This window comes from Nuphar pumila, chromosome 1 (assembly GCF_984573655.1).
Source record: "Nuphar pumila chromosome 1, dmNupPumi1.hap1.1, whole genome shotgun sequence".
Lineage (NCBI taxonomy): Eukaryota > Viridiplantae > Streptophyta > Magnoliopsida > Nymphaeales > Nymphaeaceae > Nuphar > Nuphar pumila.
The window spans coordinates 20,653,698-20,668,619 of record NC_143249.1 but is presented as its reverse complement, the minus strand read 5'-3'; the positions used below and the strand labels follow the sequence as shown (position 1 = coordinate 20,668,619).

At 35.8% G+C, this 14,922-nt stretch overlaps 1 protein-coding gene across 2 annotated transcripts; it reads left to right on the top strand.

The window, feature by feature from the left end:
- The first annotated feature begins 1,456 nt into the window (after window positions 1-1,456).
- On the top strand, window positions 1,457-13,556 carry LOC149848273 (protein disulfide-isomerase-like). Of its 2 annotated transcripts, none has more exons than XM_090010923.1 (11): window positions 1,457-1,683; window positions 2,718-2,748; window positions 2,894-3,181; window positions 3,267-3,455; window positions 3,604-3,729; window positions 8,594-8,731; window positions 8,845-8,964; window positions 9,199-9,316; window positions 10,164-10,276; window positions 10,375-10,586; window positions 13,235-13,556. In XM_090010923.1, the coding sequence occupies exons 1-10, from the start codon at window positions 1,478-1,480 to the stop codon at window positions 10,579-10,581; spliced, it is 1,536 nt and encodes a 511-aa protein (XP_089867049.1). In that variant the 5' UTR covers window positions 1,457-1,477; the 3' UTR covers window positions 10,582-10,586; window positions 13,235-13,556. The 2 variants fall into 2 exon arrangements, with proteins under 2 accessions (XP_089867049.1, XP_089867040.1); XM_090010914.1 differs by having other exon boundaries at window positions 1,459-1,683; window positions 13,238-13,556.
- The last annotated feature ends 1,366 nt before the right edge of the window (window positions 13,557-14,922 follow it).

Below are 14,922 nucleotides of genomic sequence, written 5' to 3'. Positions count from 1 at the left end.
GAAGGTTAGAGAGAGAGAGGGATTTCATGGAAAAGCCGAAAAGGGGAGGGGTGTCTCGACTTTGTGGTCGTGACTCAGTGCCGCTCACCTAACCCGATTAGGTTGGGCACTAGCCTTACTCTTCTATGGGACAAGGTGAGCACTGTTGACCCTGACCCATACTCACTTGGAAGATTTTAGTGGGTCAGGGTGGGCACATGCTCATCCTTCACTTAACATTGCTCTACCTCTGAGGTGAGTGCTACTTGACTTGTCTATTATAGATGTAGGCACCGGGTTGGCTCGGCCTAACCTAAACCCATTTAGAGCTCGGCTCATTGAGATTTAAGTGTGGCCCGACCTGACCTAAACCCGTTTAGAGCTCGACTCATCGAGTTTTATCTGTGGCCCGTCCAGAAGATTGGCTGACCCATTTATTAATGGGTTAGGTTTTGGCTTGATACTTAATGGGCTCGAGTTTGAAGAGCAGACCATGACCCGACTCATTGACCCAATGAGCCAATGTTCAGCGAGTCGGTTGAGCATGACCCAAACTCATTTGTAGGTTATTTATCAATGAAGTTCATAAATCAATTCATATAATACCAAAAGCAGTGAATTAAATGAAAAATTAATGCACCCAACTAATTATCTTTTTGTTTTTCATACAATCAATGCAACTAATTAGGTAAATAATAATAGTTATCCAATTACTATGCAACCAACTACTACCTAGTAGATCGGGTCCAGTCCATGTATATATCAGGTCAGGTTTTGGCCCAATAGCTAATGGGTCAAGGCCTGAAACGTTGACCCAAACCTGGCCTATGGTGGTCTAGGTCGGCTTGGCCCACTAGGCTGCCCGACCCATGGCCTGCCCCTAGCCTATTGTAAAAAAGAAGAAGATGAAAAAGAAAGGAGGGCTTCGACCCGAGCTTCGGCTCAAACCATTTGACTTGAACGTAGCTTGGGGAGTATCCATGCATTACACCGGTCTTGGGTCCTCGATGGTTGGAATTGTGGGCCTAGTTTCAAGCCCAGTAAGACAAAGCTAGGACCAACTTGGTTTCCCTTTTTTTCAACTTTTATTTTCTAGAGATGATCAATGAATTGGGAGTTGGGATCCACTATGGGGTCAAGCACAACGTCTCCCATTGGAGGAACAAGACTCAACAAACCTCGCCGAGTCAAAGCACGCTGATGACCTTGACCAAATCTGATCGAGCCTTACCCCGAGTCAGCCCTTATGCACATTGAACCGATCCATTTTTGGAAACTCGGACTCGAGACAACGAAAAATCCGGGAAAAAAAATCCAACTCCAGAAAAAAATTCGGTCAACTCAGTCCCCATGACTCCAACGGAAGGACGACTCTGAACCCCCCGTCGTCTTAATTTCGTTCCAGGATACAATTTTTTAATTAAGATAAAAAAAAGAAATCTACATCCACCTCCTCTGCTTATAAGAGAGAGAGAGAGAGAGTGAGAGGGTGGCAACAATGGCGAGAGCTAGGGTTTTGGTTTGCAGCTTCTTCGTCTTCGTCTTCCTCATTGTCGCCTCCTTCTCGTTCGCCTCAGCAGAGGAAGAGGCGACTGTCCCCTCCGACGCCCCGGCGGCGGAGTCCGTACTGACTCTCGGCCACTCCAATTTCTCAGAGGCGGTCAAGAAGCACGACTTCATCGTCGTCGAGTTCTACGCACCTTGGTATCTTCAGATCTTCTTCCCTCTCCCTCTGATCTTCTCTTTTTTCGATCTCTGCGTATTCTCCTCAGATCCTCTGTTCTTACTTCAAATTCTAAAACCTTAAACCCTAGCTTCTAGTTTTCTTTCTTTATTTCTTTTCTTCCTTGTTGTTCTATGAATTTTGCATTGGATTTCTTCTCCTTTTTAATGTAAAGATCGGGTTTTGCAGTTGTGTAAATCTTGCTTTTTTTTTAAGTAAAGATTTGTAGTTCTGATTAATGAATCAAATGGAGAAGTTGTAGCTTAAAGTGGAAAAAAAGTTTTTTGTTGTGTAAAATGGTGAAGTTGATTTGCGGGAAAATTGAAGCCTTTTGGTTTGATCTGCGGAAAATTGTCTCGAGCGACAGTCCAGATGATGGATCTCGTGATTTGACTACTTGGCTTGTGTTGATGCTTCGGAAGTGTGGCTTCAACTGTTTGAGTGTTGATATTCTGTAGCTGAAAGTTTAGTGTTTTTTAACCTTTTCGGGTTCTGTTGAGTTCGGTCGATAAAATTCTGAAAATATGGTTTTTATGATAAGACTTGAGACCATAGTCACAAATATGAACATGTTTAGAGATTCGTTTGATTAATAAAAAGATCTTTGCCTATTCCATAGTGATCTTTTAATATATCAGCATTTTTCTGTATGCCGTGCTGTCGTCGTGAGAAAAATCTACTTGAAATCGGTTTTCTACTTTTTGTTTTATTTCGTGAAACATCAACTTTTTCTTTTTCCTTTTTGTCAAAAATTCCATCGCTTTGAGTTCTTGAGTTCTTTATGATTTCCTGAGAAAAATAATCACCTTTATAACTTTCCAAATAAATTGACTCACCAAGTAGTTGATGATCGCATAAGTGGTGAACATGCTTGAGATTGGACGGGGTTAAAAAGAAAAAAGCTGATTCAGCTCATATATATTTTTTCTTTTTTTCCTGCTACTCCAAGCGTAGGATTAAAATGCATTTATTTTCTTTAAATGGTGCATCTGATGTCTGATATTTTTCCTAACAGGTGTGGCCATTGTAAGAATCTTGCACCAGAGGTAATCTGGAACTTTATAAATCTTCCTTGTTCCCAATTTAGTGAGCCCAGACTACACCTCTCTTCAGTTTCTCATGTTTTGGAAATTTAAGGAGGATGGTTCATCTTAGGTGGTTATGCATTTTATATTGTTGTGTGAATTTCAGTATGAGAAGGCCGCAACTATTCTAAAAAGTCATGACCCTCCAGTCGTTCTTGCTAAAGTTGATGCCAATGATGAAGCAAATAAAGATATTGCTAAGAAATATGAGGTGAAAGGTTTTCCAACCCTCAAAATCTTAAGAAAAGGAGGAGAAGGCGTTCAAGATTACAAGGGGCCAAGGGATGCTGATGGTATAGTGGAATATCTAAAGAAGCAAGTTGGCCCTGCATCTGTTGAAATAAAGTCAGTTGAGGATGCTGGTAACCTTATTGGTGATAAGAAGATTTTCATTGTAAGTGCTCATTTTCGCTTGTTCGTTGAGTTTGTCATTGTCCCTAAGTTGTTGAATCCATTCTGATTTATCCTCGTTTATTCAGGTTGGTGTCTTCTCAGAGTTTTCTGGGGAGGAATTTGAAAACTTCACTGCCTTATCTGAGAAATTACGCTCTGACTATGATTTTGGTCATTCATTGGATGCCAAACTCCTTCCTCATGGGAATTCGGCCATGAAAGTGCCTGCTGTTAGGTTGTTCAAGCCTTTTGATGAGCTTTTTGTTGATTTTCAGGTTGCTTTTTGACCCTCATATATTAATTATTTTTCTTCCCTTCCAAATTCTGAAGCTCATTTTAATTGTTTTGTTGTCAAATTTAGAGGGCATAGATACTGATCATTTTTCTTTGCTACTAATCCAGACATTCTAAAATTGTCTGCAGGATTTCCATGTTGACGCATTGGAGAAGTTTGTTGAAGAAGCTAGTGTTCCTATAGTAACTGTTTTCAATAAAGATCCAAGCAACCATCCATATGTCATAAAATTTTTTAACAGCAATAATGCTAAGGTAAAGATTCTGCTTGTAAATGGGGCCTGTGTTAAATCTCAAGATGTTATTTGTTTCCCACTCTATTTTCGTCTTGCATTTATTTCTGGCTGTCGCCGTTTCTTTTGAAGTTGCACATTTATTTTTGTTGGTTTGCTTATTTATAACATCATATCATGCAGTTTATGAGCATGTATGAAACTACTTAAAGATCAGTTATGTTCTGGTTAAGTGGTCACTGGTCACCTTGAAACTATTGGGGATCTATGGCAGTGGTGATGCTACATGAATGCCCTTCACTTGAATTCTGAAAATGATTAAACTGTGATATGCTAACTTTGAATTGTCTCATATAAAACCTAAGCAATGTGAATAATTGAATATATTGTTTACTAATCCTATTTTTTATTCTGTGGTAATACCATAAGTGTGCATGAATGCATGCATGAGATCATCTGATTGTTTGAACTATAGTATGTTGGTATTGAATTGTCTCATTCATGTATACTATGTAGTCTCACATAAGATAATAAACTGTAAGCAAAGAGAATATGTTGTATACAAAATCTTTGATGCTGTTTCTGATCCTATGCTGAGCATTTTTAAATTTCCCTATTGGATATTAGCTGAAGAGAAAAGATATGGTGCTTAAGGACTTGATCCATTGTGTCTGAGCATTTCAGAGTATCCTTGCTAGAGCAATTCTGTTATCTTGGTTTCTTATTTTTTACTGAATTTTGATGGATAAATATCTTTTACATTTTTCTGAAGTGGGAAGTCTTTTTGCATTTGATGTTATAAACTTAGAAAGCTCCGAAAGGTACACACTTAGCATAGTATATAGCAGTTGCTCAAAGTTCTAATTTTATCTTGAGTACTTTTGTTTATGATGTTCTTATTCAGCAAGTTTCATTGATCCTTTCCATTTTCTCATATTTCATTATCATGATTTCAATGTCTCAACTTTTGACATGTCTTGCCTATTTGTTGTTATTTTTATGCTCGCCATGGTTCATAGCAACGTTGGAACCATCTTCAAAAAATAAAAAAAAAATCAGGAAAATTGCTAAAAAAATCATAACACATGAAACAATGATGGATTGCACAAAATACAACCATAAAATCACATATGAAGTATTTATGTATATATGAGCTGCATAAGGCATCATAACCATGCTTTTTAAAATAACACATGAAACAACCAAGTTTTTTTAAAATACACCATCAATCATCATCATTATTATCTTCTTCTTCTTCGACATTCACATCATCTCCAATGTAGTGGGCTCTTCATCATCTGCATCTTGAGCTCCTTCTATGTTTATCTGTTGAATTTCTTCATTCAGAATGTATGCTTCTTAAAACCCATGTATCCAATACATAAAAAAAATTTCAAACTAATGAAGTCAAATTGCTCTTTGTACCTCTTTGATGATAACTTTTCTATTTTTCTAAAAAGATGACATGAAAAATTAAAATTAGTTGGGTTTTGTATGATATAAAAAAATTTAAATAAATACATAAAAATGACAAATAAACTTTATAAATTTATATACCTTTGCCTCAACTGTAAGTTATAGCGAACATAGATGAGGTTATTGAGCCTTTTGTGCTTCAATTTATTTTTTCGTTTTGTATGTATTTGCTCACGGACATTCCAATTTCTCTCACATTCACGTGCACTACACGTTTGACTAAGAATGCAAATGACAAAAGCTCTCAAGTTTTGAACATCACTTTCAAACTTGGTTCACATGTTTGAAAAAACAAGAAAATGAAAAATCAATAAGACAATAATAGCTACAATCATACAAAACATCATAACTAAATAACAATATAAAGTTAAAATAAAAATAGACAAAATAAATTACCTAGACGCATCATGGCATGGTTTTGCATTGCTGCAAGTCTCCCAATATCATACAATGCATTGTCATAAATCTTCATTTTCTTATGAATTTGATCTTGAATGTCATAATTAGGGTTCAACCTTTCAATGCAATTCAAGAGTTTCTTGTTGACTTCCCTATCCATTTTAAATGTAGGGGAGTATCTAAATGTAATATTTAAATAATATGTTGCAGCATGAAGAGGTTGATGAAGTTGCCTGATCCACCTTTCATCAATGATGTTTCATATAGGGATGTACAATTTTTTCTTCTCATTTAAATTATTTCTAATGACCTTTTTTGCCTTATTCATGACCTCATAGAGATAACCTATAGTTGGCATGTCTTCATTGTCAACTAATTGAAGTACCTACAGAAAAGGTATAGTGATTCTCAACAACTTCATTCATGAATCCTATAATTCACTTATGAATACAATTTCTCTTGACTTTTTTTTTGTGCATTCTACTCATTTGTTGAAAACATTTTTTAGTGTAGTTTTATTTTTTACTAAACTTTACACAGTAAAAAAATTCGTTGCAAATCCGAAAACTGCACTATGAATCAACTCAGCACCACTAGTATACTTTCTCGTTAAGTTCAAAATCCATACATGATTCTAAATAAATTTAGTAACTTGTCAGCATTCACCTGTGCGCTTTTATCTCATCCATATTGTCGATGTCCTTAAGCATGAGGTTTATGCACTGGGCATCACACGAGGTCCAAAAAAATGATTCATAATTTTTTGCCAATTCTTTATCTGCTGTTTTATAATTTGTTGCATTAGTAATGAATTGAACAATATTTTGAGGTTAAACATCTTTCATAACCCGATCAAAAACCCTGATTAATGCATCTGCTCTCTTCGGCGTATTAGACAGATCAATTGACTTCAAAAACATAGTTTCTTTGGGGCAATATACAAGAAAATTTATCATGGTCCTTAACTTTCTGTCTGTCCACCCATCTACCATGATGCTACACCTCATTTTTTTCTATGACTATCTCATCTCATTACAATATACCTTCAGTTCATTCACATTAATATCTATTTTTTTTTTCTCTCAAAATATGATATGAAGGCATTTTATATCCCCGTCTGATATTGATTATGACATCTGCCATAGCCTAAAAATGAAAAGAATTTACCACATTGAAAGGAATGCATGCATAAAAGAACCATCTCTCAACTGCAATGTTTGCCCACTCAACTAAATGTTAAGAGTCATAGCAGTACTAATGTCGGGTTGCGCCTCAGGGGCAGTCTTAGGAGGGAAGAAAACTCCTAATAGAGCCTCTAGCTCTACCTCCTTTCGAAGAACTCCCTCTTACTTTTTCTCCTCTTGTTTTTTGTGCTCGCGATACTATTACTAGCATCATTCACACCTTTCCCGTCCGCTGCAGAACTTTATACTTCTGATGCTATGCTTGAGGTTGTAGGATCAAAAGTAGGGAGCTCATCTTTGTTCTCCAAGGGCTTTACATACTTCATTTCTGCCTCAACCATCTCTTTTACTTGTTTGTTTTTTTTGCAGATCAAATAGTAATTGCTGACATTGTCATTTCACGGCAACTGAGAAATCCCTTAACATGAAGGTGGTAGCATTTAGATGTGTCTCCGCTAAATGATGCTTCAACCGAGAGATACCACCTGAAAAAATAGTATGACAATAGTTGCACTCAATTTTCAATTAGTTTTCACTCATTACTCGAGTGCCCCATTGTCATGCCGGATTATTTGATGTCATTTCACCCAAAAAAACTCAGTAAAAACAAAAAATATGAGTTTTTTTTTTACCTTAACCCACTTTAGTGAAAAAATGGTGAAAATGCACTCTTACTTGAACAAACTGCAAAAGCCCTCTCTCTTGCTCACGGATCAGACTCTCACAAGACCTATGGTACGCGAATATCTTTCTAATGGCTTATACACAAATGAGGGAGTCGGCCTTCAAGAGTTCTTTAAAACCCAAAAAGGCAAAAAGATGATACCGACTTTTTTTAAAGTGCGCCAATACTGTATCGTACGATACACACCCATATGGTCATGTATTGTACGATATGTACGATATAGATACGATACACATTCGTATCGCGATACAAATGCATATCGCATGGATACTTCTTGTAGCAATGATATGTATCGTATGATACATACAACATTGGTTCATAATATGGTGATTTGACTCCTTGAAATCTTCAACTTTATCTCAATAGGTTGATGAATAGGGTAACAGCTGAAAGTATATTCATAACATATTATCTTGTATTAATTATTAAAGCAATGTTTTCAACAACTGCATTCATGGTTCATAGTTTGGTGATTAATTGCCTTGAAATATTAAGCTTTGTCTTAACAGATTGATGGATGGGGAAACAGCTGAAAACATATATCCATACATATGTTCATGTGTTAATCATTAATTCAGTATTTCAGCCACTGCTGTCTGTGATCATTCACATGCTAACAATGCTGACTAAAATAGTCCATCGGAATATTATTGTTATTCACCTTAGGTTGGTTTCCATCCATGTCACTAGTCAAGGAATCTTAGCCAAATGGATGTTCTTCTCAGGCTTGTCCAGTTGTTAAGTCCTGCTTAAGTGGCATGTCCATTTCTTATTTCATTGATTAATGGTTAAGATTTTGGCTCAACAATATGAAACTTTTTATTCTGCGTTTGCAAATTCTTCATATGACAGTGATGACAGGCGAATCTGTATGAATTGGGCTATTTCCAAAGAATAACTCTGAAATTATCTGAAAGATGTTCAACTGCAACTATTATGTATTTGTTTGTGATACACTTTTTATCCACATAATTATCAACTTTTCCATTTGGTTAAGTGATTGTTCTGCATGTTGGCATTAGGTTTTTTGGCTGATATTTCCTTTTTCAGTTGGATGTTGCTGCTTAACCTTCTGTGGATGATTTGTTTTAGAACATATGAAATTGATTATCTGCTACATGTCTGGCTTTTGGAATTCGCAGGCTATGCTCTTTATGAATTTCAGTAGTCAAAATTTTGAGAGTTTCAAGTCTAAATATCATGCTACTGCTGAGGAGTACAAAAGAAAAGGTGTGAACTTCTTGCATGGTGATGTTGAGGCTAGTCAAGGGGCTTTTCAGGTGGTTATCATTCTTATCATGTTTCTCTGAGATTATACACATTTCTACACTCTATTTCTATGCTGTGGCTTTTTTCCTGCGTAGAACACATAGTGATACTTTTCTTCAAACAGTACTTTGGTCTTAAAGAAGAACAAGTTCCACTTATCATCATACAAAATGTGGATGGTGTTAAGTTTCTCAAGGCCAAAGTAGAACCAGATGATATTGCTTCTTGGTTAAAAGACTACAAGGTTGGTAATTGTTCATCTGCTTATCTCATTGTCATTAGGATTTATGTTGTTTGGACTCTATTTTATCTGATTTAATGTGCTGACTTTTCTTAATATTTATCGCATAACCTTTGTAAGAATTACTAGTCCACTTGAGGTCTAATGATGGTTGACTTCTTGATATGGTTCATGTTGTTTATGCATGCATTTATGGCCAGCTTACATTTGTACATGTGTGTGCCCCTATGCCTGCAGGAAGGTCTTTTGACACCATTCAGAAAGTCTGAACCTATTCCAGAAGTCAACAATGATCCTGTTAAAGTTGTTGTGGCAGACAGTCTTCATGATGTGGTTTTTAACTCAGGAAAGAATGGTAAGAATCGTGCAACATCTTTTGCTTGCATGTTATGAAAATGGATTCATTAAGTTATTCATTCCTGCTTGGCTTTCAGTTTCATTCTATTGAATGAGCAGCTCTGTGATCATTCCTGTTGCTTATACTGACTCAATTTCTTGGGAAAATGAATAGTGCTTTGCCTCTGCTTGAAAATTTTAGCTGTGTCCAATTATATTTGATGTAGTCTTTTTTGTGTAAGACCTTCTATCCATTTTTGTTGCTGAATCCAAGACATGATGACAAATTATGATCTACACAAACATCCTTTTACTGTCCTATTTGGATCAATCGATACTCACCATTAGAAAATAACTGGAATTAGGCATTGACTTTTAAGTAGAGCCCATTTTGCTTTGGAATTTTGTTGTTGACATGTTACACTTTTAGGTTGCATTCACATGGGGTGTTGACTACAGTGATAAGGAGTCTGTCCAGGCTACTTTTTACATTCCTTGTGGGGAAAACAGAGGTTGAAAACTTGAACTAATTATTCTGCATAAGCATGCTTGTGATATCTATGATCAAATGGGTCCGTGACCTCACTTTTTTCTTATCAATAAAGAGACATTTTAATGTGCTGTTAGCTCTCTTCAGGAAAGTACATCAAAGCTACAGAATGTGCCGAGACTTATCCTTGCAAACTAGGTTATTTGTTATAAGAGTATTAGAAAGCATGCATGTATGTAGTCTTGTCAGATTTTTGTTTAGCAGGGCCTACTGTCATTCTTGTATTCTGATATCATTTTATTCTTTTAGTTTCAAATTTAATTAAAATTGTTTTGAAATTTGTTACTTGACCACATTTTGTTTTGTTTGTTCGTAGTATTACTTGAGTTCTATGCACCATGGTGCGGACACTGCAAAAAACTAGCTCCAATTTTGGATGAAGTAGCTGTGTCTTTTGAAAGTGATGCAGATGTAGTAATTGCAAAGATAGTAAGTTTTTTGTTCCTCTCAACAGTAACAAGTCCTTTTTCCCTTTTTGTTTTAAGAATTTCCCAAACACCTTATAGCTGACTTGCTTCTTTTTCTAGGATGCAACTGCAAACGATTATCCTAGCAGTATCTTTGATGTTAAAGGCTACCCTACATTATATTTTTCATCTGCAAGTGGCAAGCTGGTGCAATATGAAGGGGATAGATCAAAAGAGGACATCATTGATTTTGTTCAGAAGAACAGGGATACAATCGCACAACCTGAATCGGTAAAAGATGATGTTTCAGTAAAAGATGAGCTATGATATAGGTAATTTTCTTATGTCTTTGGTAACATGCGGGGCTAAAATTCATTTACTAGCTCTTTCTTGCCCCACGAGACCTAATCTGTTTTTCTTTTTTCATGTACATGATCCTTAATATGTTTTTACAATTCATTTATGTGGTGGCAAAGAAGAGGTTTCTATATGAATAGAAAGATAGATCCATCCATCACTATGATTTTGATTTGGATATCTTTTCATTCACTTTGTATAATGAAATGTTTGATTAAAAGAACTGCACTTATGCCTCCCCTTCCTGCTCATGAAATGACTCTGTGAAAATGGATGACAGCTGCTTTTCACTTTTTTTAGATCTTTTCTTGTTTACATGGGATCTATATTTATAATTTTTTTAACTGCCAATGCTGCCTTTGAATTTTTTTTCTTGAATTCATTCTAGAAACATTATGTATGCTATTTTTCTCAACAGAAGGCTTGTTTATGTACTTGTGCATTCCTTTTTTTTTTTGAAAAATGACCGTAGTGTACGGCAAAAATGACACATTTATTGAAATGCCTTGAAACTTTTCAAATATGCTTGCTGTCCAAAATCGTAAATACTGCTATTTTTAGGACTATTTTAGCCTTCACACCTATTGTTTTCTGTGCAAATTTTCTCCGTATGCGAATTTTCTTTGTCTCCACTGGAAACGCCTTTGCCGCACATATTTTATGCAAATTTAGTAAATTTTTTATGCGGTAACTCAACTATTTACGAGATTTCTCGGTTCGAGTTTAAAAGAAATTTTTGCAGCTTTTTTATGCACATTTCTAAATTTTTTATGTGAAGCAACTCAGGTATTTGTGATATTTGATATGTTTCTCGGTTCGAGTTTAAAATAAATTTTGCAGATTTTTTATGCGAATTTAAGATTTTTTTGTGCGAAGTAACTCAGATATTTGCGATGTTTGGAGGTTCGAGTTTAAAAGAAAGTTCGCTCGCACTTATTTTATGCGAATTTCATAAATTTTTTATGCTAGGTAACTTAAGTATTTGCGAGATTTGTAGGGAAGAATTTGTAGCGCGTTCTTTCTTGTCAAAAGGAAATGACTTGAGTTTCTTTCCTTAAGTTTCCTCGCAAATATGTGCGAGATTTGAAGGATCGAGTTTTAAAAAAAGTTCGCTCGCACATATTTTATGTGAATTTAGTAAAAATTTTATGAGAGGTAACTCAACTATTTGCAAGGTTTGGAGGTTTGAGTTTAAAAGAAAGTTCTCACGCTTATTTTATGTGAATTTCGTAAATTGTTTATGCAAGGCTAACTCAAGTATTTGCGAGGTTTCCCGGTTCGAGTTAAAAAAACAAATTTGTTGATGTTTTATGCGACATTATTATATTTTTTATGCGAGATAACTTAAAGGGAAAAACCTAAGCCATTCCCTTTTGGCAAAAAAGAATGCGCTACAAACTCTTCCCTACAAACCTTGCAAATACTTGAGTTACTTCGTATAAAAAATTTACGAAATTCGCATAAAATAAGTGCGAGCGAACTTTTTTTAAACTCGAACCTCCAAACATTGCAAATACCTAAATTACTTATAAAAAAATCTTAAATTCGCATAAAAATCTGTGAAATTTCTTTCAAACTCGAACCAAAAAACATAGCAAATATCGCAAATACCTGAGTTACATCACATAATAGATTTTTAAATTCGCATAAAATATCTGCAAAATTTCTTTTAAACTCAAACCAAGAAACATAGCAAATATATTAAATACTTGAGTTACATCGCATGAAAATTTTAGGAATGTGCATAAAAAACTGCAAAAAAAAATTTAAACCGAACCGAGAAACCTCTCAAATAGTTGAATTACCTCGCATAAAATATGTGCGGCTAAGGTGTTTCTGATGGAGATGGAGAAAATTCGCATATAAAGGAAATTTGCACTGGAAACGATAGGTGCGAAGGCTAAAATGGTCCTAAAAATAATAGTATTTACGATTTTGGACAGCAGACGGATTTGAAAAGTTTCAAAGCATTTCAGAAAACGTGTCATTTTTGCCGTACACTGGTCATTTTTTGTTTTTTTTTTCTTGTGGTATGTAAATCGAAATAGAATTTAAGGAACCCAAAATAAGGAAACTTAAAATGGCTTTGATTAAAAAGGAATCATGTTATATGATATATCCATATAGGACTCCTTTATGGACTGGGACAGTTTTCATGATATGAAAGTAATTTTTTCTGAGACACATTAAAATGGCTAGTGGGTTCTCCATTTTGACTCATATCCTGCTGATGTAGCCATGGTGAGACCCGCTGCATGTAAGTCTTTCGCACTTTGTTCAAGTAATACTGCTCCATTGTACTAGGACTCTGGATACTGATGGCTCTTAATCCACAACCCCATGACCCTGGTGACTTTGAGCAATAGGTGCCACATTATTATGAATGAAAGCTTTGATACTGCACGTAGAAACACCAAAGGAAAAAATAACACATTACTGATCTGAAACATATGGATTCTGTTTCCCTTTGGCCATTTTATTTTCTCTTTCTACTGTTTTCTCCTTTCAGTTTATGGTGAGCAATGAAAATTGGTGATTGGTTTGCTGAAAATTCGTTTTTTTTTCCTGAAAGGACTCAAATATGGTGGTTGAACATCTATTTATTTCTTTTTCTTTTTGGCAGAAGTTTTGATTGCGAGTTCTAACCAGTTAAGAGGTTAAGCAGGGGAGATATTGATGAAGAATGGAATTCCCTTTTTAACTGCTCAACGGACGAGGATTTGTATCTTGAAGCTCTTCACGGCATGCATCTTAGTGGGCATGAGTAGCTTATTATTTAATAAAACGGGTGAATATTTTTTATGTTATGTTGCGTAGAATTAAGTTTTTGTTAGATGTAGAATATTTAACGTATGCTTTTAAGCTGTTTTATCACCCTATATCTGGAGAACTGCTTCTGTTTTTCGTTCCTTTGCATCTGGTATAGCAATTTGTTCTTTTGCGATTGAGTTTGCATCTGGTATAGCAATTTTTTTCTTTTGCGATGTCAGTCTCTGTTTTACGTTTGTAACGCAAAGCTCTTTCAAAGGCTGAATTATGGTATCATCGTGACAAGAGGGTCAATATTACTGAATCTACCACGATGTTTGATTTAAGTCCGATAAAATCAATTGCATTAAATTCAATGTGTTGTAATTTTTTTCTTTAAAAGGAATGAATTTCTGTTTCTGGGTGAGTCATTCTTTCAGGCAAAAAAGTGCCGTTTGATTTTTCAACTGCTTTTTGCTAATTATATTTCCATTTCTTGTGATATTCAATTCGTTCGTCTTATTTATTAATGGGTAATTTTATTTAGTCAAAAACTTAAGTAATCTTGACAATTACCAGACATAATAAAGCCTTGTTGTTACAAGGCTGGTATGAACCGAGCTTGAGGTGTTCAGGGCAAGCTGAGCTGACTTGCGATCATGATCAGCCCGAGCCAAATGAGCAAAGAAGTTGGCTTGTTTACAAAAAAATTTACATTCTTACAAAGCTTCAAGTTACAGGATCTGAACCAACGGGGGATCCGCTTGTTTGGTAGGAGCTGTTAGTGCACGTCATCATGTTGGGACGTTGCAAGTTCAAATCCCAATGATATGATGTATAACTGTTGGGATTCTGCCTAACCCCAGCTTGCCTTTTCAAAAAAAAAAAGTTCATGATCTGAATCGTAGACCCTTTGAGCCAAAAACCCTTGGATTGCAAGCACAAACACTTGAAATTATTTGTTCTTCACTGTCACTGTGATGTAAAATATATTGATTACTACTTAGTGAGCTTAGATGAGTCGGACTGAGCTAAACATCTATTCCTTGTGTTTGGCTGAGTCTATTTATGAGTTTGAATGAGCTATTTACACGCCAAGCATGAGTGAGCCACAAGCAGCCTGTCCTGTTTTCCATCCCTAATTATGGTTGGAAAAAAAAATCAGTGGTGACCAAATTCACCAGAATCTCTTGCTGTTTTTTGTTGTAAAATGTAATTATTGGGATGCATACTAACCTATCCCACTTATGGACAGCTGCATCGATCTATTGGTATTATATAACAGTTCATCTTTGCATTTTTTTTTCTCGGCGACTTGGACAGCCTCCAGTTGGTAAAACCCTTGATGTCGGCCTTGCCCACCAGAGAGTATACCCAGCTTCAACTTTGTGGCAAGAGAGCAGATCACTTTAAATAAAGTGATTTGGCATCCTCACCATCAACAAATTGCATAAAGACCATGGGGTCCTCGTGGGGTGAAGCAATGAACGGTGAAGATGTCAAATCACCTGATCTGCTCTCTGGCAAGAACGCTCCCGTGAGTTCGAATCATATGGTGATTAT